The 24,050-nt window shown below is 41.2% G+C and overlaps 1 protein-coding gene across 4 annotated transcripts in view; it reads right to left on the bottom strand.

Moving 5' to 3' along the window:
* RUNX2 (RUNX family transcription factor 2) overlaps nt 1-24,050 on the bottom strand; it is a 351,373-nt gene that overhangs the window by 221,473 nt on the left and 105,850 nt on the right. For all 4 annotated transcript variants that reach the window (XM_025260982.3, XM_044929390.2, XM_025260984.3 and 1 more), the window contains one exon: nt 19,250-19,354. In XM_025260982.3, the coding sequence (XP_025116767.1) occupies nt 19,250-19,354 (105 nt within the window). The remainder of the gene's footprint in view (nt 1-19,249; nt 19,355-24,050) is intronic.

Here is a 24,050-nt window from a genome sequence, read left to right on the forward strand (position 1 = left end):
CATGGGGTCACAAAAGTCGGACATGAATTAGTGACTGAACAACAAAAATCATTCAGCTTTGGAAACCTTTCTTTAAATCAAATGAACTAGGAAGGCTATTTTCTAAGGCAGAGCCACGCTTCTCTGTTCCAATCAGATGAAGTAATGTAGAGCAAGGGAGCACAAAGGTGTAGGGCAGGAAGCAGGTCTGGTGATGGACGAAGAAGGGAAGAGAAGGGAACGATGGGATAAACTAAGGTAACGTCAGAGATGCAGGGACTGAATTCTCAAGGAGGGCCCTGAAAGCTGTAAGGAGATGCACACGTGGCCAGAGAGGGGACAGCTGACAACAAAGCACAAGTAAATCACAAACTTCTAAGTCACTAAAATAAAAGGTGGGACCCTGCTCGTCTTCCTTACAAATAACGGCTTTACCTCCCGATGTGTTCAAAAAATACTGTGACTACCCTTGGCTCGATTCCCGATCTTGCTGTGGCTCTTTCAAGTTAGGTTCTCAGTTATTCCTTCAGCACCCCAGCATTCAGAGGCTCTGACACAGAGCAGTCTGGCTATTAATGATTGCCTAATTAATGTAGAAATAAAGGATATATGTATATATAAATGCTGACTTTTCTTCCTAAGGTTAACTTATTTAAACTACCAAAGTAATCATGAACAAAAGGGTCTAAGTATCAACATTAGAATTTCATTGCATTGCTAGAGGTACCTCATTAAGTGTGTAGAGGTGTTGGGATTTCAGATTCTACTGTACAAATAATAATATTTTAAAAAGCAGTTCTTTTCTATAATTTACAAACCATGAGTCATCCAATAGTCTGACTCAATGTAGAGGAGACTAGTGTGACTACACAAGGTGAAAACTACCAAAATCCATTCCCAGAACTGGTCAGACAGTATCAGGGATAGAACTAGAAATAGTGCTTGCCTCTAGTTTGCCTTCAGAAGCTCTTTGTAGTAGCAAAAAAAAGTTGGCTTCCAATATATTTTTGGTGCAAATTATTACCTTTTCAAAAAGAATGAAAGGAGATGTACATAAATGAGCCAGAAATGCCACCTATTCCTTCAAACTCAAGGCTCTCCCCCATCCCCCATAAAAGTTTTTATTTACTGATGTATTTGGCTCATCCTGTTGAGTGCCTAGCTGAGAGGCTCACAGCAAAAGTGATAACAACCAGAGGCATCTATCTAGATCATCAGATTTCCTTCCTCTGGTCAGTGTGTGCCACAAATCTCATGCTGCAAAAGCGACATCTCATCTTTCAGTGTCAGATTTCTTCCAATTCCGTTGCAAACTTCTATTCTATTTCAGTTCCCCCAACAAAAGAGAATGCAGAAGTGGTGAGTCCCCACCACATAAGAGTTTCTCCTGAGCTGTCGCTGATGGTAGAAGGTGGACCCGCAGCAAAAAACGGATGGTCGGAGCAGCTACCTCGTGTCCTATTCTAGTACTAACTTCTGTTCACATGCCAGCACTGGGCCAGTACGTGACAGACCAACTACAGTCAAACCGAATCCCCAGTACAACTCCTAGATGCACTGGATGAGAGCAAAGAGCAAAGAGCAAAGGCACATGTCCTATTTGGGGTTTTCCAGCTACTTGGCTCCACCAAGGAACTGTGGCCTCAGAGCTCACAGTATATAGAATCAACACAGCATAGAGTAAAAGGAGGCCACGGGACTTCCCTGGCGGTCCTTTGGGTAAGATTCTGTGCTTCCATTACAGGGGGCACAGGTTCAATCACGTCTGGGTACTAAGATCCCACATGCAGCAAGCGGGAGGGATGCCCAAAATACACTTTGTAAATCATAAAACCAGTATATATCCTACATTTTGATCCGTCTATGCTTTCCTAATTATAGAATCCTAAAACTCCTATATCCCTGGTCCTAGAAAATTCCCTTGCTGTGTCCGATCTGTGCCAGCAATGTAGAGTTCTAAAAATACCCAAGGAGACACCCATGTGCGAACTTCCCCCAACCCCGAGAAGTGAGCAAAGCACCAGACCTTCCACTGATACACTATCCAAATCATCCACTTTTGCTCCCTTTACATCTTCGAACCTTTACAAAAACCTTTGTCCTTCTTGGTTATGTTTTAGACATTACCATGGCAGTGTGGCCAACCTTCTATGAAGCGCTGACCACTGAAAGCTCTCAGTCTGTCTCTTATCACAGCTTTCCTAAAGGAAGGGGAGTTGGTTCACAAGTGTTAAGTCAAGTCCTCAGGGAAGAAAGGAACGCATGAAAGAACAGATAACCACACAGTTTCTGTGGACACACCAATGGGTCTTCTGCTGCTTCAGCTAAACCAGCACAATCAGCTTAATCCCTGGGGAAATATAGTCAGCCCCAGTGCACAGTATTTCAAAAGTATCACAGAAAATAAAGAACAAATGCCCTTCCACTGCCCACATACGTATAATGAAGAGACTTTTCCCCTAACAAAGAAGGATTCAGAAGAGCACTCTTTCTCACAATAGGAGTACACCAAACCTCTTGTCAGTTGCTTTTCCTTCCCACCATCCATCTCTCGGCTTCGAGAGCAGAAAAGAAGGGCCACTGACTCCCTTTAGGTCTCCTTTTCCTATGGAAAAGACAGCTGTAGGTTTTAAGAACCCTCAGAATAGGGTTTTGAAAATAAATTATCAGGGCGTGAGGGACACCCAAATGTAGAAATCACAAAAATAACTCAATCAAGTCCCAGAGTGCCAAAGCCACTAAGAAAATATCACAGACAAGGAAGAAAAGAGGCCAGTAAAAGGAAACGGGTTGTGACTTCTGACCCAACCGCGGGCTGTGGGTGGCTCTCCAATGGGCAGCGATGTCTTGGAAAGGTCAAGTGTAGTGGTTCAAGGGTCTAAAAGTACTTAATGAACCAAGGAGCGCAAGTTATTTTGGGAGGAAAGAAAAATATGTTTTCTGAGTATTTTTCCTTTCCTCTAGCTTAGCACCACACCCACCTAACCTTCTTCCCAGTCGCGTCACCTGTCTCAAAGTCTGTTTCTTTGGTCTCTTTGATTATTTCTTTTCCTTTAGAGAAAATTATATCCACTTAGCTCAAAACAAAGAACCCATCTGAGAACACTATGTGTGTGAGCTTTGTTTTTTCACCATTGCATCAGTGCTTGAAGCCAACCATCTGCAGGTGGGCTAATTTATTATTACAAAAGTTGCTCAGACAGGTATTTAATCAGTGAAAGAGTGGATTCAGAAATACATTTTAAAATGAAAACCCTGACACTTGGCTTCCTTGAGAAAGCTTAACCCAGGAAGCGGGACTCTTGGCTTCCCTGCAGCCCCAGCTCCACCGTGGAAAGCAACGGCGTACACAGTCAGCCCTTCTCAGATTCGCTCTGCTCGACTTCTCCCCTGCTCTGCCAGCTTTTAAATGCATGAAGGTTTCTGTTTTCAGAAATAAATCCTGCCTATTTCCCCTCTCCTTCCTTCTCCGCACCGATAAATTCCTTGAGGGTGATTTTTGGATTGCGTCTCTTGAGCTACAGGTTATATGAACTTCGGGGTCACCTGGAAATGTTTTTAACTTCTCCCAGTAGGGAGGGAACAGAGGAAAATGAGTCGACTTCCTAGAACTCTACCTTCTGGATCTGGCATATACAAGTCAAACAAACCTGAGTTTTTCTAAGGATAAAACGATCTCACCCTCACGCGGCCCCAAATTCTTAATCATGCATCTCTTGTGATTATCAAGAACAATTTTTTTTTTTGCCATGTGGCAGATCTGTTCCTCTTTTTCGTCATATTTTTCTCAATTAAAGATTCTAATGGCCATTGAAGCAAGACAAATTACCCTCATCATTTATGTCTACAAACCTCTGTGACTCTGAGCTTCAGAATTATAATGGGAAACAGAAATCATGACTTTGATTTTAAAAGCAGAAAGGTGGCACTTTGTTGCACTTGATAAACACACAGAGAATCACGAAGAGGGAAGGGATTTGAAGGAGAAGCCCTCCAGTCAAAATCCTCAGCCTTCAGCGACCCGTCCTATTTAACAGTTCTTAGAGTCCAGAAGTTCTTCTTTAAATCTAACCTAAATCTCTTATGCTTCAGTGAAAACCTACGCTGTCTCTATGCCAGAAACAAAACAGCTGGTCACCATACACAGCTTAATAACTCCTCATAATTTCGAAGTCTGTTATTAAGTCATTTTTTAGTCTCCTCTTCTTGAAGCTAAATAATCCCAAGTCTTTCAACTTATCCTTATAGGTTCAATTTTACAATCCTTTAATCATCATCAATGCTTTTCGCTAAACATTCTTACGTTTTCCATGTTGCTCTTATGTTTTGAAACCCAGTTCACCTTTGGAATTGCTTCTCGCCGTCCCCAAAACCCCAGGACTTTTGTGCATCACACACACCCCACAGGATGTACTCGAATAGGAAACCTACTGCTTTGTTTGGGTTTGGTGAAAACCTGCTCCTACAGTTCCTTCTTTAAAGAAAACGTGTTCTTTGGGAACCAGTGTTTATTCCCACCCTTTCTTCCTCACCAGAGCTCTTCACGGCCTTTCTCAACCCACTTTCCCCCAACGATCCTGTTACACAATGAGTATCTACCTAATCAGATACGCTTATTTAAACCAAGTTGTTAACCGAAAAATGTCTTAAAATATGCTATGCTTTACTGATAACATCTATGAAGGTCCTGTCCTCAAAGTCTTAACTCAGAAAAGAATCTCCGGCACCCTTTGCCTTGAAGCCTCTTCTCCACTCTTCCTAAAGCTGGCTTTGTTTCACCCTCACGTATCTGCTCTGAGGCTGTGTCCTTTCCAGAACACTCGAGAATAGGCTCCCGATCCTTCTTTACTACTAGATCAGTTCCCTTTACAGAACTGTCACAACTTGCAATTAGATGCAATTACAGATGAAAGTTCATTTGCCCATTTCTTGTCTGTCTGGCCCATAGAATGGAGGCTCCTCAAAGGTGGGGTCATGTCTGCTCTGCTTTGTATGCCTGGAACCTGGCTAATGGTACACATTTGATTTTTGAAGGAATCAATGTCTCCACTGCTGGAAATATTTACATTTTAAAATATATCTGGGGGAAGGGGGATTGCATGACGGTAGTAAAAGGTACAGACTTCCAGGGGACTTCCCTGACGGTCCAATGGTTAAGACTCTACGCTTCCAATGCAGGGGATGTGGGTTTGATCCCTGGTCGAGGAACAAAGATCGTGTAGGGTGTAGCCAAAAATAAAAAAGCAAATTAAATAAGACAACCTATTCCCAAGCTCTCTTTAAAAAACGGGAAAAAAAATGTTTTACAAAGGTAGAGACATCCAGTTATAAGATAAATATGTACTAAGGATGTAGTGTACAACATGAGTGATATAATTAACATCGTTATATGTGATCTATGAAAGTGGTTGAGAGAGTAAATCCTAAGAGATCTCATCATAAGGAAAAAACTTTTTTCTATTTCTTGAATTTTTAATTGGAAAAGACCCTGATGCTGGGAAAGATTGAAGGCAGAAGGAGAAGGGGACGACAGAGGATGCGGTGGTTGAATGACATCACTGACTCAATGGACATGAGTTTGAGCAAGCTCTGGGAGATGGTGAAGGACAGGGAAGCCTGGCGTGCTGCAGTCCATGGGGTCGCAAAGAATTGGACAGGACTGAGCAACTGAACAATAACAACAAGAGATAATGGATGTTGACTGAACTTATTGCAGTAATCATTTCATGACATAGGTAAGTCAAACCATTATGCTGTAGACCTTCTAGGCATTCCGTGCTGGGTGTCCATTATATCTCAATAAAACCGGCAGGAACAAACATCTCTAATTGTCATTTAAAAGGCTCTGTCAGCTGTTACAAATGGGGGTGGTATTTGAGGAGTGGTGGATGTAGTGATGAGACAGGGTGGTGGGAGGAAGGGGCCCTTCTCATGTCCATTTAGTTAATCATTCAGACAAAGCCAGGACCACAGCCCCCCAACAGAGAGAAAGCTGCTGCCTCTTCCAAGACATTAAAAAACTGGAAACTGTGGTCAGTGCCACCATCTTCCTTCTGCTCCTTAAAGTAATTAATCTCATTTCCAGTAATTATTTCTCCTTTCAGCATCAACACACTCACACCTCTTGTAGCATTCCATCACCTTTCTGGTGCTACATCTTCATGGTTGATCCCTTCACAGAAGCACTAGCATTTCATTTCTATGAAATTTAATGAATGATGAATATTATTTATTAATATTCAGGCTATCATTGGCAGTGGAAATCTTTGGAGATGGGATTATGGACATTTTTTACATTTTCTTCTTTTGATTAATTTTTATTCTCTAACTTTTCCTCCAAGGCCTTGTCTGTATTTTCTAGTTGAGTGATTTTTTTTTTTAAGGTTGTGTGTTTGTGTGTTAGTCACTAAGTCGTGTCTGACTCTTTGCAACCCCATAGACTATAACCCACCAGGCTCCTCTGTCCACGGAATTCTCCGGGCAAGAATACTAGAGTAGGTAGTTATTCCCTTGTCCAGGGGATCTTCCTGATGCAGGGATAGAACCCAGGTCTCCTGCATTGCAGGCAGATTCTTTACCATCTGATCCACCAGGGACCCCCCCCTTTTTTTTTAAGATTTAATGAGCTTTATTTTGGTGGTATTCAAAGTGAGATTCTACTGAGGGTTAACCTACAAAATTTGTGTTCATCTCACAAACTTCGATGTTTTAAGCTCTGGTGAAGTTTCATCTTAATGAATTCAAGATTCATTTCACAAACATATATATAGACTATATACACACACAGAGATTTCATATATATGTCTTCTGTGTATGAGGCTATACCTTGGGACTTTTTTACTATATAGCAAGGCTGCCACATCACCAGGCTTGCCTCTCAGGTAACATTACTTCAGAACATCAATCAAGAATATCCTGGGCACGATACCAGGAGCTCCACAACTTTAATGACAAAGCATCAGGGAGTCTGAGCAGTGAATAACTGAACAGGAAGAGACCTGGGCTCCTTGCCCACCTCCATAAATCATCTGCTGACTTGTAGACCGACATGCAGCAAATGAGTTTTCAAGTGCCCATGCCTCAGTTTACCCACCTGTAAAAGGCATAATGTATTCCTCAAAGGGATATAAAGAGAACCAGTGAGGTAATGTCTAAGCCTCTGGAACTCCTTGGCAGAAAGGCGCTATATAATTACTATTTGTTACCTAAGTTGCCCTTCATGTGTGCCAAGTAGTTTATGATCATTCCTTGCAAGTTACTCCCAGCTACTCTGAAGTTGTCTTCATGTCTACTTCCATTCAAAGGACAAAGAAACTGAACTGGAGAGAAGTGTAGGGATTTTCCTAGGGTCACTAAGATGGCATTGAGATCTCAGAAGAGGACTTTTCAAGTCCTCCCACTCCCTCAACCATAACTGAATCCACATCTTCCACACAAACTATACCTACAGATGAATTCCCCATTATGCTGCTCTGAAACAGCCCTCATGGAGCAAAAAACACTGTAACTTGTTTTTGTAGAATAGAGTGAATGGTGAGGAGATGAAACAGAAACCAAAGCTCTAGAATTAGTAACCTAGACTTCACAATCACTTTTTTTTTTAACACATCTATATTTCTTTTCACTTCCGGTATAACAGTGTTTCGGGACCTTCATAATCTCTCCAAAGGGCTCATATTTTTCTATGAATAATTTTCAGGGCCAACCCTAAGAAGGCACAGAGTCCAGGTTAAATCACCCTGAGTTTTGCCTGCAAAATGCACGCTACCATTGTCACACAAGCTGTAGCTCATGAGAATTAACACCGAGAAGGTAAGGGACGAGAAGATGCATGTCACACAGGGTACATAAAGAGTGCGAGGGTTCACGGAAAGGCGGAAAGTACCAGCTTGCTTGCGTGTCAGCTGACCTCTTCCCCACCAGCCACTTTGATGAGAGTTGCACAGAGCCAACACTGGAGGCCCTCCGTCCACTTTGCCTACGGAGAGTTCTACCCAAGAGTGTGAACCCAGCTCTCAAACCATGCCCCTCTAGTCCTCACACCTGTTTTCTCCCCTGCTTCATTTAATGACTGGTTTACCATCTTTTGGTAAATGAAGCATCTTTTGGTTCTGAATCCTATACTCTCACTAAAATGACAGAAAACGTGTGGATACAACATCTAAGAAGTGCTGCTCTGGTTGTTCAATGAGCAGCAGCCAGATGACCTCAGAGAGGCAAGTGCAATGACAGAGCTTGTTACCATAAATTTGGATAGAAAGTTACAAAGCACCGTAGGGCCTGACCATGAGGAAACAGTGAAGCTGCAAGTTGAGTTTCCTCTCCCTAAATACCCCTTCCTTTGTCTTCTCCCCTTCTGTCTGCAGGAATATTTCTTCCCACCACCCCTCCCCTCACTGGCCCCGGACTTTTCAGAGCATCCCTCTTTCCCTCATCCATCATCCATGGAAGTCCTGGGTCCCATTCCCTTAAGTGCCACTCCACTAGTTTGATCACGACCACCTGAAAAGTCTCAGCCCAAAGAATGGCCGGGAGTGTGGCTCCCCAGCCCCCTGAGCAGCTGGACTCTCCACAGGGTCCCTCTCACACCACACCACACTGGCAGCCAGTGGCCACAACTGCCGACATTTTCAGGAACAAAAACTGGGTCTACCCGGAACAGGTTCTCACTGAAAGAACTACTAAAGAACATACATCAAGAAAACTAAATCCAGAAGGAAGGACCCATGTGTAGGAAGGAATGGTGAGCCAATAAACTGATAAACATACAGGCAAATATGAAATAAACAGTTTAAATACTGATGATGACTAATTCAGGAAGCATAAAACAAAGATAAAAATATCAGACGACAACACAAGGAGAGACAGAATCAAACTTACGGTTACCAAAAGGGAAAGGGACGAGTCTGGGATTGACTTGTGCACACTACTACACATATAAAATAGATTAAACAACAAGGACCTATTGTATAGCAGAGGGAACTATACTCAGTATCTTGCAATAATGTATAATGGAAAAGAATCTGAAAAAGAATACATATATATATATCATGCAACAGATATATTAGATATATAATATAGTTTTATATAGATTTATATTATATATGATATATTTCTATATAGGTATGTAATAAGATATAGATGTATAGATATATAATAGGTATAGATATAATATAGATCTATATAATAATATAATCTATATAATATTATTAATATATATTAATATATAATATATTAATACATTGGTGTTTATAATATTATTAATATAATATATAACCTATATATAATAATATAATCTATATAATATAGATCTATGTATAACAGATATAGATAGACAGATCAATATCTATTCTTTTTCAGATTCTTTTCCATTATAGGTTATTGAAAGTAACCTTTCAAATACATTGAGTATAGTTCCCTGTGCTATACAGTCAGTCCTTGCTGTTTAATCTATTTTATATATAGTAATGTGCACAAGCTAATCCCAAACTCCTAATTTATCCCTTCCCCTTCCTCTTTGGTAACCATAAGTTTGATTCTCTCTCTCCTCTAGCAGCTCAGATGGTAAAGAATCTGCTTGCAATGCAGGAAATCTGGGTTCAGTCCCTGGGTCACGAAGATCCCCTGGAGAAGGGAATGGCAACCCACTCCAGTATTCCTGCCTGGAGAATTCCATGAACAGAGGAGCCTGGCGGGCTACAGTCCTAATACTTCACTGATACTTTACTGATTGACTTTGCTGTACAGCAGAAACTGATAAAGCAACAATACTCCAATAAAAATTATCTTTTTTAAAAAAAAGTATAGTAAGGTTCTATTATCTGAGGTGGACAGAGATTATAATGAATCTCATTGAGACAGACACATTAAAATAGTAATAATGATAATTAAAAGAAAAACAGAAATTGAATGATAATTTGCTGACCAGAAGAGGAAAGAGTCAGCACATATCTAGAACAAAACTAGATGAGAACTACTCTATAAAAGGGAAATATCTGCAAAGGGGGTAAATATGAAAATATAAAAACCAAAACTTCACACCATGAGACTACAGAATCCTACAACAGACCTGACATCAGGAATCCACACTGCTAGGGCTGACCTGCAGCAAAATTGCAACCCTTAAACTTGTCACTGACTGCCTTCAAGGCCAGCAAAGGCCCCGCCTGCCCACCTGACTCTGTGTTTATGTTTAGTACAAGGACTTGGTTGATCATTCTCCCTTCATCTTCCCAAGCCTCCTCCCAATAAAGGATTCGAGATGACTTATTTTTTATATTAATATGAGTTTAAATCTGAATTACCTTTCTTAGAGGAGTCTGGACATAAGCCATAATCCTGAATTTTAATGAAGTACTTTCGTCTGCAAGCAGAGTCCCACCACCAGAGCACAGCAGCAGAGAAATTTTGAGAGGAACAGGGAGCTCTTCTTTTGCTATTAATACTTAAGCACCACATCCCAAATACAGTCTTCTGCATATGACCTTGAATTAATACTGTCAATTTATGTACTTTTTATGCACTGGCTTAATTTCCAAGAGTTTCTCGAAAAAGTGAGCAATTATTTTCCACGCTTGCCTAAATAAAAACTGTAGAGATTTTATATGAAGACCAAAGACAGGTCTATGATAAGACTATGATGTTAGCTGACATTATAAAGGTATCCTATAACATGCTAGGTAGGGACAAGTATGAATATGAAGAGCAAGATAACAAATCTTTTTTCTCTGTTATTCTAAAGTATCTCCTATTTTGCCCTGGTCCAGCCCTTCCTGAAGCAAATGCTATAGTACAAACAAAACAGAAGTAGTTCAGTGATCTATTGGAAACTCTTTATCTCGGGAAGGAAAATTTATTTTTTATAAAATAAAGCCAAAAAAATTTTTTTTTCTCTCTCTCAAGTATTTAGCACTGTTTGAAGAATGAATGACTTCTGACTTCCAGTGAGATATAAGCCGGTGACACACTTGGGTCCAGTCGGTGTGTTTTGAGAGCACAGAGAGCTTGAAAACCTGCCACGCTGCTTGCTATATTTAGTGAGAAGTAAATATATCAATGGGAACTGTGTCTGTGGACAGGGAGCTCTACCTGGGAAAGCCACGCTGCTTGTGAACACACGTCCCATACAGTGAGAAAGCACATTCAGAACTGAGAAGCCAGGGGAGAGTGCAAAGGAGGGACATGAGCGTGTTTTAACGGCTGCGATAATTTGCCATGAAAGGATGTGAAGGCCCGGCTCCTTGCTGCAGCATGCCATGTGCTGCTGAATTCAATTACTGCCATGCTGTCTGCGAGCGAAGGAATGTGTAAACAGGCCATATAGCCTTGCATCAGTTCCACAGAATATTGCACAACACAAAATGCCTCTCGATGTGTCATTTCCTTCTTGGCCATCTTCCCAGCTCCTGACAGTCAGTCAACAGAAAAAAAAAGTACTGCAAGAGATTTAAAACTGCTCCTCTCAAGAGTACATTCCACCAACCACCAGACTTAACTTCCACCAGCGCTTCTGACTCCCTCACCATCCTCCTTAAGGAAAAGAGGAAAGGGAACAGTTTTTTTTTAACTGTGATTATTCTCTTAAGTCAAAGGTGGTCAATGATGGTTTAGATCTTAGTGACCAAAGGATACATATTTATGACCATCAAACTGCTGCTTGTGGTTGCTGCCTTGTAAATATCAAAATGTGGCATGGACCCCTCACTGCCACTCCTTGGGCACTTCAGAGACAGGGAAGAGCCACAGGAAGTCTGCAAGTCAAGAAGTGGAGGGCGTTTTTGCAGTAGCATGGGACTTGGAGGGCATTATGCAATGTGAAGTCAGCCAGACACAGAAAGACAGATACTATGTGATATCATTTATATGTGGAATCTAAAAAATACAACAGACTAGTGAATAAAACAAAAAAGAAGCAGACTCACAGATATACAAAACAAACTAGTGGTTACCAGTGGGAAGAAGGAAGGTGGGTGCCATGCAGGAATAAGGGGGGAATAAAAGGGGTTATTATGGGACAATAAAAAACCATGTGTAGGGACTCCCCTGGTGGTCCCGTGGTTAGGACTTCACCTTCCAATGCAGGGGGTGTGTGTTCAATCCCTGGTCGGGGATCTAAGATCCCATATGCCTGGTGGCCAAAATATCAAAGCATAAAACAGAAGTAATGGTGTAGCAAATGCAACAAAGACTTTAAAAAGTGGTCCACATTAAAAAAAAAAATCTTTAAAAAATATCATATGTGTGAAACGTTTAAAAATCGTAAAACCCTATAGAATTTAAAGAATCTTTCACTCAAAAAAAAAATTGTTTTCCCACCAAAAAAAAAGTTAAGGGTTTTTTTTTTTTTTTACTAACACTTCCAACCAGAGACTAAAATTCAGGCCTGTGGCATCAGGGATGTGGTACGAGGCTTATCAAGCATTTCTCAAATTGTCTTCACAAACAGCAAGAATGTGAACATACAAACTGTGTCCAGACAAATCAAACAGCTTTAAAACAATTTTGCTCTCCTTTCATCCAACACACTTTACATGTTTCCTGTCCTTTTTCACATCTGCCCAAGCTCTATATCAGCATCCACCACTGATAAATAAGCAAAGATCATGGGCCAGGCACCATTAAAACTCTATTCCTACACCCAACCAGGGTGAAGAGCAGTGGAGGAGAAAAGCCAGCTGCCACTGACACCATCTACAATGAGGAATAGCGAATGCCAAGACCATGATTCTTGCCACCCTTTCTGGGGCTGGAGAACTGGATAGAACGACTGGCCTGGTGGTCCAGTGGTTAAGACTTCACCTTCCAATGCAGGGGGTATGCTTTTGACCCCCGGTCAGGGAAGTAAGAGCCCACATGCTGCAGGGTGTGGACAAAAATTAAACAAATAAATAAAAGATATATTTTAAACTGAACATTCATTGGAAGGACTGATGCTGAAACTCCAATACTTCAGTCACCTGATGTGAACAGCAGACTCTTTGGAAAAGACCCTGATGCTGGGAAACATTGACAGAAGAAGGAGAAGGGGGCAACAGAGGATGAGATAGTTGAATGGCATCACTGACTCAACAGACATGAGTTTGAACAAAATCTGGAAGACGGTGAAGGACAGGGAAGCCTGGCATGCTGCGGTCCACAGGGTTGCAAAGAGTCAGACACAACTGAGCAACTAAAGAACAGTGAACAACAACAATATTTTAAACTTGAACAAAAATAGTCTTCATGGAAATTTTTAATAGTCATTAAAAACAAATTTTTTTAAAGAACTGGGTGGAACAGCATGGGAGAAAAATAAGATGCTTCAGGCCACAGACCACTGTTTTATTTAAGTCTGTCTTAAATGTTCAGTTTATAAGGTAAAACCTCTGCAATCAAAGGTGCACAAGAATGTAGAATAATAAAATGTTCTCTAAAGAATTAAAAACGTGCAATGAACTGGGCACAGGTGACAAGAAGCAAGCAGGAAAAGAAAACAGTTTGGCTGCAGGACATGACCCTGACAAGCTGGTGAAGCCGAGTGCTGAGACGGCCCTGAAACACACAGGGTACCCTGCACACCCAGAGAGGTTCTCCATCACCTAAGCGCCAGCCCTACTGAAGTCACAGAAGGAGTTAAGCAGAGCAGTGCTGTAGCCATGCACCAAGCCTGCAGGAAAGGAGCCAGATCATGGGAAAGAAAAGGCAGGGCTTTCCCCTTCTCCCCCCAGCTCAGGACGGGTAGGTGGCCAGCACTGACCAAAAGTGTCCCAGTAGCAAAGATGCAGATGATGGCTTTGGTCTCTCCTGGAGGGTAACTATGATTTACTTCCCTGGGGGGCAGCACACGGAAGCTCTTAGAAACCCATTCATGTGCATTAGGTATCAGATTTGCAGGTGTACTGACAAGGGAGAATTTGTAAAGCTGAGTGGTAGACAGCATAAAAACCACCAGGCTTGTTCATTTGAGGATCCAGAAGATACTTTGGCTACAGATTTGCCCAGCTGCCAAGCAAGGCAAATAACCTCTTTATGTTCAAATATCTAATATTCTTCTCCCATAAGAGGACTGATCTGGCTTGACTCGCTATTGACCTGCTGATACCAAGCACCACAAGATATCACCCACCCCTCATTCATCTGGAAATTACCAAACTGGTCTAATTCAGAGTGAAGCTACAAGCACTGGAACTTGGAGTGACCTTGAAGAACTTTAGATGTCTTCCAGAATAAGAAGTCAGAAGACTTTTCAGGAAATGGTACCTCAAAAAATCATTTCTCCTGTGGCAGCAATGATATTTCCGATATAAGCACTTATGGAAGTAGGTGACATGGGTGGTCCAGTGAACCACCGTCCCCATCATTCATCTTGCAAGATTTTTTTCCCCTCAAGGCCAGGCTGCACATGTCTCTTGCTTTCACCAACAGAATATGTAAGAAGTGACTCTACTCCAATTCTGAGCCTTAAGAAGCTTTACAAAAGGCCAGAAAGTTCCCACTTTTACACCCAAAGGAACCCTGAGCTGCCACATAGGAAGTCAGACTCCGACAGAAAAGGCCACACGGAGAGGGGGAGGCTCTGGAACTATAGGAGAGAGAGAAAGGCCCAGCTGTCGCCCCCTTCCTGCTGAGCCTAACCTTCCAGTCACCCCATGAAGGCATCAGACAAGGGACTGAGACCATCAGGCATGTTTCAGCACCAGCTACCATCTTATCGCAAGAAAGACCATAGAAAACCCATCCAGATGAACCCCAGTCAACCCACAGAGTCGTGAGAAATAATAAACTAGTGGCTGTTTCTTTTTTTTTTTTTGGTCTTTATTTTTTTTTTTTTTTTTTTACTTTTTTCTGCACCAGGAAGCTTTTGGGATCTTAGTTCCTTGACCAGGGATCAAACCTAGGCTTCCTGCAGTAGAGGCACAGAGTGCTAACCACTGAACCACCAGGGAATTCCCTGGTTGCTATTTTAAGCCACTGTGTTTGGGGATGGTTTGTTATTTACCAAGAGATAACTGACAGAGCAGCAAGAGAATAAAAAGACTTCTGACTGTGTAAGGTGATTTACTTTTTCCATCCTCTGCACAGCCAATAATACCCTTTCGTCACTCTTCCTCCTTAACTCAGAAACACAGCAGTAGAATATGACACCACTGAGCAAGATTTCATCTTCCTGGAGAAGTTCTTTCAAAAGGACTGCAGTTGGAAGCAACTGCATATGTGGAACAAAAGATCCTAATAGAATCTGATGTTTGAAAGAGTTAGGCATCCAAATGCATTACTGTAGCTGCTTCTGCTCCACTGACTTCTGCTGGTGAACGTACGGCAGGACCTCTTCAGAGCTAACTTGCCAACAGAAGGTCAAAATGCCTTGCCTAAACACAAGGCTGACAAATTTGGGATCTTAAGCATGATGTCATGTCTTAAACTGATAAGCTGGCGGAGAAAATAAATGGCATTTTGTAAAGATGTGTACCGTTCTCATGTTTACGCTACTTAAGACGAAGGTTCTAATAAGTCATCGGCTGTGTTCCTTTAAAGGGAAGTTTTATAACTGAGATGAATCACAACTGCAAAAGATCAAAGTTAAAAAACATCAATGATGCCATGGGGTACTTTTTAATCTTGTAATGAGTGATGATCATGTGCTCTTATGAAGTTCGTCCAACTGCCAGCGCCAGATGTGTATATTAAGAGAAGGAGTTGTTTGTGATGTGACAGTACCCGTTCAGCTGCCAGAGACAGAAAACATGGAAGGATGAAACCTTTCTGATTTTCTGAGTGAAAAGCAAGCCTTGGCAGATGGGCTGATAAGTGGGGCCTCCGAGGGCGGCATCAGTGCCCTAGCATCCTCTCTTGGACTTTGCTGTGAACAAGCTGTTTATCATCAGTTCTGCCCAGCTGTCCCCAGGCAGCACGAATACCTGCTCCAGCACAATTTATAACACTTATTAGTGTCATTTACTAATGAGCAGAAATTAGTAAAGCCATCTGCAAGAAAATAAAAAAAAAATTACCCGAGAGAACAGAAGCTAGATGGTATCTATTTCCTGGAAGTGTACTCTAAGCAAAAACTACAGCAAACTTCTGACGCTGAAACTGATGTAATAATAGCTCATGCTTACTGAGCACTTACCGCCCGACAGTCCCTGGGCTGTGCATTTTAGATACATGACATCACTTAACATCTTTGCAGCAACGGATGAGGAAGATACTATTATTAGTCTTCTCACTTTATTATTAATTATTTTTCTCACTTTAGCAGAGGAGGAAACTGAGGCCAAGACAACTTAGGTAACTTGCCTGTCACCACACAACTGGTGAATGGTGGCATCCTGGGCTTTCAATCCAGACAGCCTGATGCAAAAGCCCACACCCTTAATCACTGTCCTGTTGCTGAGTAAAGACCCAACCAGTTAACCCGGAACCTGTCCTTGTTCAAACAGCTCATCTGCCAGAAGTAGTCTTTTCAACTTATACTGTGATCTTCTGAAGAAGGAGTGAAATTCCATTAACAGGACCAAGAGAGCAAAAATACTCAATCCCTTCAAACTTTCGCAGTAAGAAACAGACGTACAGTCTTTCAATGACAACCATTACTTACAGAATTAAAATGTTGTGGGAGAAGATGCTAAAACAATTGCACTCACTGTCTTTTTTTTTCTTCCCTCAGAAAAGCCTTTTCCTAAAGCTCTTCTCTGTTAACGGTTGAGAAAATAAGCCACTTTGAAGAAGTCTAGAGCAGTGGTTGGCAAACCACAACTTGTGTGCCAAATCTGACCACCCCCCAACCTATTTTTGTAAATAAAGTTTTATTGATATGCAGCCACTACCACTTGTTTATGTATTGTTGAAGGCTGCTTCTGAGCTACACTGGTAGAGTTGAGTCCCTGTGGCAGATATCATAGGACCCAGAGAGTTGAAATCATTTCCTATCTGGCACGTTACAAAAAAAGTCTGCCAATTCATGTTCTAGAGGATTCTTCATTTAACATTATATACACACCTATCAATTAAAAGCCTTCAACTCACAGTTGAAGGAAATTGAAAATCTTGGGCATTTTCCACACCTGGGAGTCTCAAAACTAAAGAACAATATTGAGAAGAGGGTTTTACTTACAAACATCCAATGCTCAGACAGCCAAGAGCAGGGCAGAAGGAAATAACCCCATACTGAGAATTCAGGTTGTAGGACTAAAATGTTACTGATACCAGACACAGCCAGACACTGAGTTTGGCCAGTCACCTTGTGATGTCAGAGAAATGACATCGCATTTCCACAGATATTTTTGGTTTGTGAGCAGATCTAGGGCAGAGGTCCGCCACTCAATTTCTATATCTGCTTCTCCCCAGCACCTTCAGCAGCATCAAAAGCCTAAACTCAGGTCACATGCATACTATCTGCTCTATCCCTAACTCTCACTGCTTTTCAGAGCACTTCTCTGTCTTTACAGGGACTGAGCCTAGCAACTGTTCATTCTGCCAATGGCCTCCTGGGAATGAGGTGATACTACCCTTGCTTGAAAGAGAAGTGACTCTCCCAAAGCTATTCTACCTCCTTCTTTTTGTCACCACTTTCAGAATGAGGCAGCACCCACCTTCCCCTGCTTCCTCTCCCAACCATCAAGTCTGAGCATCAACTTGTGAGCATCAACTTGTGAGCATCTGGAGATATACACAGAGAAAGAGAGACATACACACACACACACACAATGATGGTTTTTCCAAGAACTGAGAAAAGCAGCTGAGATCAGCAGGAAACATCTTTACGAGATAAGTATTAGTTGTGTTAAACGTGAAAAGACTACCATCCTGCTTGGTGCATTATTGAGGGATGTCCCTGCCTTTTCAGGAACTCGGGAGCTAATCAGATAAAATGCTAGATGTCTTCCATCCTAAGCTATCGTTCCAGATAGACAGTGGTCCAGAAAAGTCAGGCAAAAATCTGAAATCAGGCCAGATAGCCCTAGGCTGATCCATTCACCTGCACTGCATGATTGCTGGCCCTGAGGACCAGAGACAGGGCAACCAGAGACGTGTGTGTGGCCACCGCCTAACAGGACACTCTTAACCTGAGCAGACAGAGCCAGCGCTCCCATTGTTGGGAAACCTAGAAGAACGCCATACACATGAAAGACGGAGAAAAGAAAAACCTCAAAGACTGACTTTTCAGGCAGGAAACCTCCCTCGTTTGGGCGAGTAGTCAGCCTTTGTGAGAAGAGACAGTGCAAGAGGAGCGGAAGGCAACACATCTTCCCATGGCTCAAGACCAGGCGGCCCCAGGGGCAGAGGGGAGGCAAAACTTCACCAGCCCTTTGCTCTCGATTTTAGGAGCAGAAAAGCTATGCCATTGTCTTGGCAGGTGTATCATTATATAACAAAGATTTCTGCCAGCTGTCCCTCCACCACAAGCCAAATTAAACTCTCCAAACACAATGGCTACATCTCCCGTGGATTCACTCATCAAAGGCGGAGTTCTGTGTGATGTTTCCATTGGCACAGAATTTTTAAGGTTGTATGTATTAAATAATATTTAATCCTTAAACGTATTTAAATTCGGCTCTGGTAAGTATGTTCAAATCAGTTTTAGGGGTGGAGGGGGGAGCAAACCTGTTTTAATTTAGATTTAAGAGGAAAATGCATATTAGCCCAAATGGATGATGGGCACTGCCTTCAAATGATGCTGGTTCAACCTTTCAGATGTCCCAGGAGACAAATAAACCAAGGTGGATTTAAATCTGGCTTGACTCTATCTGCTAAAGAAACTATCTCTGGCAATTACTAGAACATGAGCAAACAACAGTGTTGTAACAATCAAGCAAGTTATCATTTGCAAATAAATTCTTTGTAATTAAGCAGTGTGCTCTCTATAAAGGGAATTGAGTGGGCGAGTTAAAAAGTTAAAACACATTCTTAGGCCATGGGAAACACACGCAAAAGCTTTTTGACTAAGCTCAGGATTTTGCAGTTTATTGTTTTCTTCCTCAGCTCTCGTGGGTCTGTTCTGCCTCATCTATTGTGTCCAGTGGATGAGCAGAATTTTTTAGCAAAAAAACTTACAGTAACGGAAATTCACAAAGTTATGTTGGGCTTAGCAATTTTGAGGCAAAGGTGAAAAGTGTAATTTGATTTTCCACTAACTGTGAAGATCTAATTGCCCCTCGTAAAAATATATGCAGATAGCAAACTTGGCAAAGAAACTCTTCACGTGAAAGTAGCACTAACTTATCTTGGATAAATTCCTCACAGGGTCTCCACAAATCCTATTCCCATTTCCAATAGGAAGGCAAGCACTTACTTCTGGGTTCCCGGGGTCCATCCACTGTGACTTTAATAGCTCTGTGATAGGTGGCAACTTGGGGAGGATTTGTGAAGACAGTTATGGTCAAGGTGAAACTCTTGCCTGCAGATAGAAAAGGGAAAATCCACAGTGAATATAAAAAGACAGTATTGATAAAATGGCAGTACTAATGTCTACATTGCATTTAAGCATCTCTGAAGAAGTAACCAAACACAAACAAGGGTCAGGACTCCTTATTCTAATGAGAAACCTTCTGATGGCTACTTTAGGGAGTTACTCAGCTCATGAGCACTAAAATCCTCATCTTCATGGCAGTCTTGTACAGGGAGGCTCCAATTTCAAAAAAGAGTTGCTCAGTAGCAAGAGCTCTAATGCAAACAAAAACTCTTGACCACTTGAAGAGGGTTCTCTTTGCTTTCAGTTTTTCTACAACATCAGGAACACATCCAAGCAGACAATTTTAGAAGTCTTTATTTAGGATTAGGTCATGACCCCGTGAGAGAACAATACTAAATCACTGTTGATTATGCTATTGACTTCACATGGCTTTAGCATTCATTTGCTTAACTGCACTACAATGAGAAGATGAAAGAGTAAGATTCTTATGGGAATCATTTTAACAGGAGCCAGTGTCTCCCGTCCTGGCCTTAATGTGCCTGTGGTATGATGATTTCATCATTACTGGAACAAAGTTTTTCTCCTCCCTGCCCACCCCTTCCCTAACATACCTCCTCGTCTAAGAGCCATCTTGAAATGACTCCCTGACAGTAACTTATTTTTGGCTAAATGTACATGACATCTCCCAATGTAAATATGAATGCTTGCTTTCAGCAGAGGGTGTGATTCACTGAAAAAGTGCATTTGATGTTTCAAATTAATGAGCTAAAAAAAGGTGATGGGGGGGTGGGGACATGGAAGGGGGAAGGGTGGCAAAAACTTGATGGGGAAAAGTTTGGGTGCAGATCTGGCTGTTTGCTTTCTCCAGAAGAAGATACCAGACTCTGCTACCCAGACTCACTGACAGTTGTAATCAGTTAGATTTGCGACGGTTAGTCATGTCAGATAGTCAAAACTGCAAACTGTTACAAGACAGGAAAAGGTGGGCGTGAAGCAGTGACTCAATAAAACATTCAGCAATCTCAGGCCAGAGAATTCATTTAGCCTGCTCCTGGGACAGAGCTTTGAAAAGCTCCTTTCCTTTTGCTTTTTTTTTTTTTTTTTTTTTTTTGGTCAAAGACTGTTTTTTCCCTTTACTGAAAGCAGAGGGTATGAAATCAAAACACAAATCTTAAACAATATGTAGCAACACAGAGTTTAATGCAATCTTTTCAAAGCTTAATATGGAACAGGTTGTAGAGGAGGCTTAATGTAGAACAGGTCTTTGGCTGTCAAGTCTAGTGAATGGGTTTTCTTTTCAACCCAGACCATGTTAAGTTCCTGAAATATGTTTAAGACACATATCATTTGTTACTAGGCATATATAGTTTTAAGTCTCTTTGGCTACCCTGTGGCCAAGAAGGTGGGGAGGGGGTGGGGAGGAAAGAGAGAAAGGCAGGGGGAGGGAAATATGAGGAAAATGAATATTGATTAGAAACCTGTGAAGTGCCAGTCACTTCATACACATTATCTCATTTAATCCTACCCACTCAGGTTTATTACCCTCATTTCACAAATAAGGAAACTGAAGCTCAGAGAATCTTACTAATTTAACCACACAACTAATAAGTGGAAAAAAATCAGGATCTGAAACCAAGTCTTCCAGACCCTAAAATTAATGTTCTTTTTGACTTTGTTAGGGAATATTTTTAGAAACTAATAGGGAATTTATTGCTACATGTGTCCCAAACAGCTCTATCAGACCAAGAAACAAATATAAATCTACTAATGAAGTATGTCAACCAGAATGATGAAATCATCTATCTTTAAAGTGTCACTGATATTCTGTATTTTATCCATTATATATTGAATGTTATATGGATTTAAGAAATTTAATTATCTGGTTAGGGAACAAAGGATTTATTATAAACATTAAGACTAACCAGAAGAATAAGGCAGCCAGGAGTCGGAACTACTCACAGAAAACTGAAAGTCTACAGAAATGGAGATTAGAAAGTTGAATAGGAAGCCACTGGATCCACATCAGGACCTTAAAACAAAGGGAAGATCTGGAGGAGTGAACTGGCTGAACTCCTAGATTGAAAGTTAATTTGCATTAAACCATTAAAAAAAAAAAAGATACATTCTGGGTTGGATCAATGGCCTGCGAGCCAGGACTGGGTTTCTAACAGTGCTTCAAGAGTGGTGCTTAGAAGACAGTTGTCATCCATGGCACGAATCTTCATAAACCAAGGAGGTACACATCTCCATTGTCTTTGCTGCTGCTGCTGCTAAGTCGCTTCAGTCGTGTCCGACTCTGTGCGACCCCACAGACGGCAGTCCACCAGGCTCCCCTGTCCCTGGGATTCTCCAGGCAAGAACACTGGAGTGGGTTGCCATTTCCTTCTCCAATGCATGAAAGTGAAAAGTGAAAGTGAAGTTGCTCAGTCGTGCCCGACTCTTAGCAACCCCATGGACTGGAGCCTACCAGGCTCCTCCGTCCATGGGATTTTCCAGGCAAGAGTGCTGGAGTAGGGTGCCATCGCCTTCTCCGTCAACTGTCTTTAATGACTCTTAATAACCACAAGAGACAGTGCCCATGAATTTACCTAAACCATTTCTGAGAATATTGCTGTTTGAGACTTTCACAACGTACTCTGGATATTAAAATGCATTGATGCTTCTTCAAATTCATAGAAACACCTCACATAGGAACAAAAGAAGGTGAAATATAAAATTCACCATCCAATGTTCACAACAGAACCGATTTTCTATGAAGACTTCATTTTAAAAAGAGTTGGGTCTGAGAGAAAGGAAACCAATATGACAGTCGGACTGAAGTCTTCTAAAATCAAATCCTAAGAATCAAGATGTACTTTAACAACTAAAACAAAAGACAAGGAGGTTCCTCCCACTTCTCACTGCCCCTTCAGAAGGAACATGAACCTAATGGTTTCAGAAACTATCATCCAACTAGGTCATTTGCTCTCATCCCTATAAACAGTGATACATTTCTGAAGTCAAATGTTTATATGAGTATTCGTGACTTACTCCCTTAAATAAAAAAAAACTTTTCCAAATCCCATTGTTTACTACTCTCCATAAGTGATTAAAAAATGCAGACTCTTACTTAGGGAGCTAGCACTCATTAGACACCTAATTGTAGCATCCTTAGCTTCATCTAGGAACTAGTTCTGCAATATGTCCTCAAGTCATATATTTTCTGAGATACACATAGGACCTGTCATTGAAAGGCAATTCTAACCTAGCCCGAGGGGCTGTCAGAAATAGTGGGGAAAGTTAAGACTAGAAGCAAAGAGTGTATCCGGAATTGACAAAGTACCATGCTCTGCACACTACAGGTGTTTAGAAGTGCTTGTAAATTAAAAGCAACTCGCTTGACGTCAAAAGTGAGGAAACACACCAAGAAAACTTAAAGACCAAAGTCACTTTCAATACTTGGCTTAACATATAAAGAAGAAAAAGAGAAAAGACAATTTAAAAATGTAAGCCACTCTCCACTGAATGCAAGTTTCACCGAAGCTCTACTCGTATTCCAAAGCACTTCCAAAAGCTGTGGTCCTCAGATAACCCATAAGGCCAGAGTAAGTAGCAATGTTACTGCTTTATAAATCGAAAACTGTTTTTTTAATTCCTGAGAGTGTATCTTTCTACCCATGAAAAAATGTAGCATTTGAGGAACTTGCTGTTTTTTTCATTTTTTAATGCTACTGAAAATAGAAAATGTAAATACCTGGGCAGCAGATACAATGGCAGCATCTTGTTGACCCAGACTTAAAAACTTGAGAGAAATATAGAAGTGTGAAAATCAAAGAGGAAGCTGGAAAGGGACTGTTAGAAGCAGGTCAGGTACACAGGCAGGTTAAAGGGTTTCCTGCCACTGAAGAACTGACCCATTTTTTTTTTCAAAGGTAGTATCTCATCAATATTCTCTGTCCTTTTCCCCACTTCATTTCAGCTTGATATTACTGTTTCCTTTCATATAATATTAATGCCCTGATTTAAAAATCTATTATTAGTGATACATCAATTTTTCTTTCTCTCTCCACTCGCTCCCCCCACCCCCAATCTAAGTCTCGAAGACAAGTCTGGACCAATTTCTCCATCCTGCCTCTGGCAGCAGACTGTGGCATTTCAGATCCTCCACCAAGTCCCGGCTGCTTCAAAGGAAAAATCCTACTTTCTTCAGTTAAGATCATAAGAAATATAGGGGGAGGGGGTCAGCTCTGTTTGGACATAATTACACTTCATCAAAAGAAGCTTTCTTCATCTTCCATGCGTGAAAAGTCTGCAAGCAGTTAAGTCTGTCTTTTTTTTTTTAAATATAAAAATTGCTATTTGGGAAACCAGCCAAAACTCAGAAAGCCAATATAGTAAAACAGTGCACACCCTTTGTTTCTCTTTGAAGTTTCTTAAATAAATATGTTGAGGGTTTACAAAGTACACTATCACTTTGCCATAGTTTCTACTCAAACTGATCAGAGAAAAGTTATGCAGCATCCATATCATACAAAAGCAAGATAAATGAAAACTCTAGTTTGTGTCTGTAAAATGATGTATAGCGCCTGGTCTTTTAAATACTAAAATTCAACAAAGTAATATTACATTAGAAGAAAGATGCCCTTCAGAAGATACAGGTTCAGAAGATACATCATGTTCAAATTTCTCTTGATTCTTACTA

The sequence above is a fragment of the Bubalus bubalis genome, chromosome 2 (assembly GCF_019923935.1).
Source record: "Bubalus bubalis isolate 160015118507 breed Murrah chromosome 2, NDDB_SH_1, whole genome shotgun sequence".
Taxonomy (NCBI): domain Eukaryota; kingdom Metazoa; phylum Chordata; class Mammalia; order Artiodactyla; family Bovidae; genus Bubalus; species Bubalus bubalis.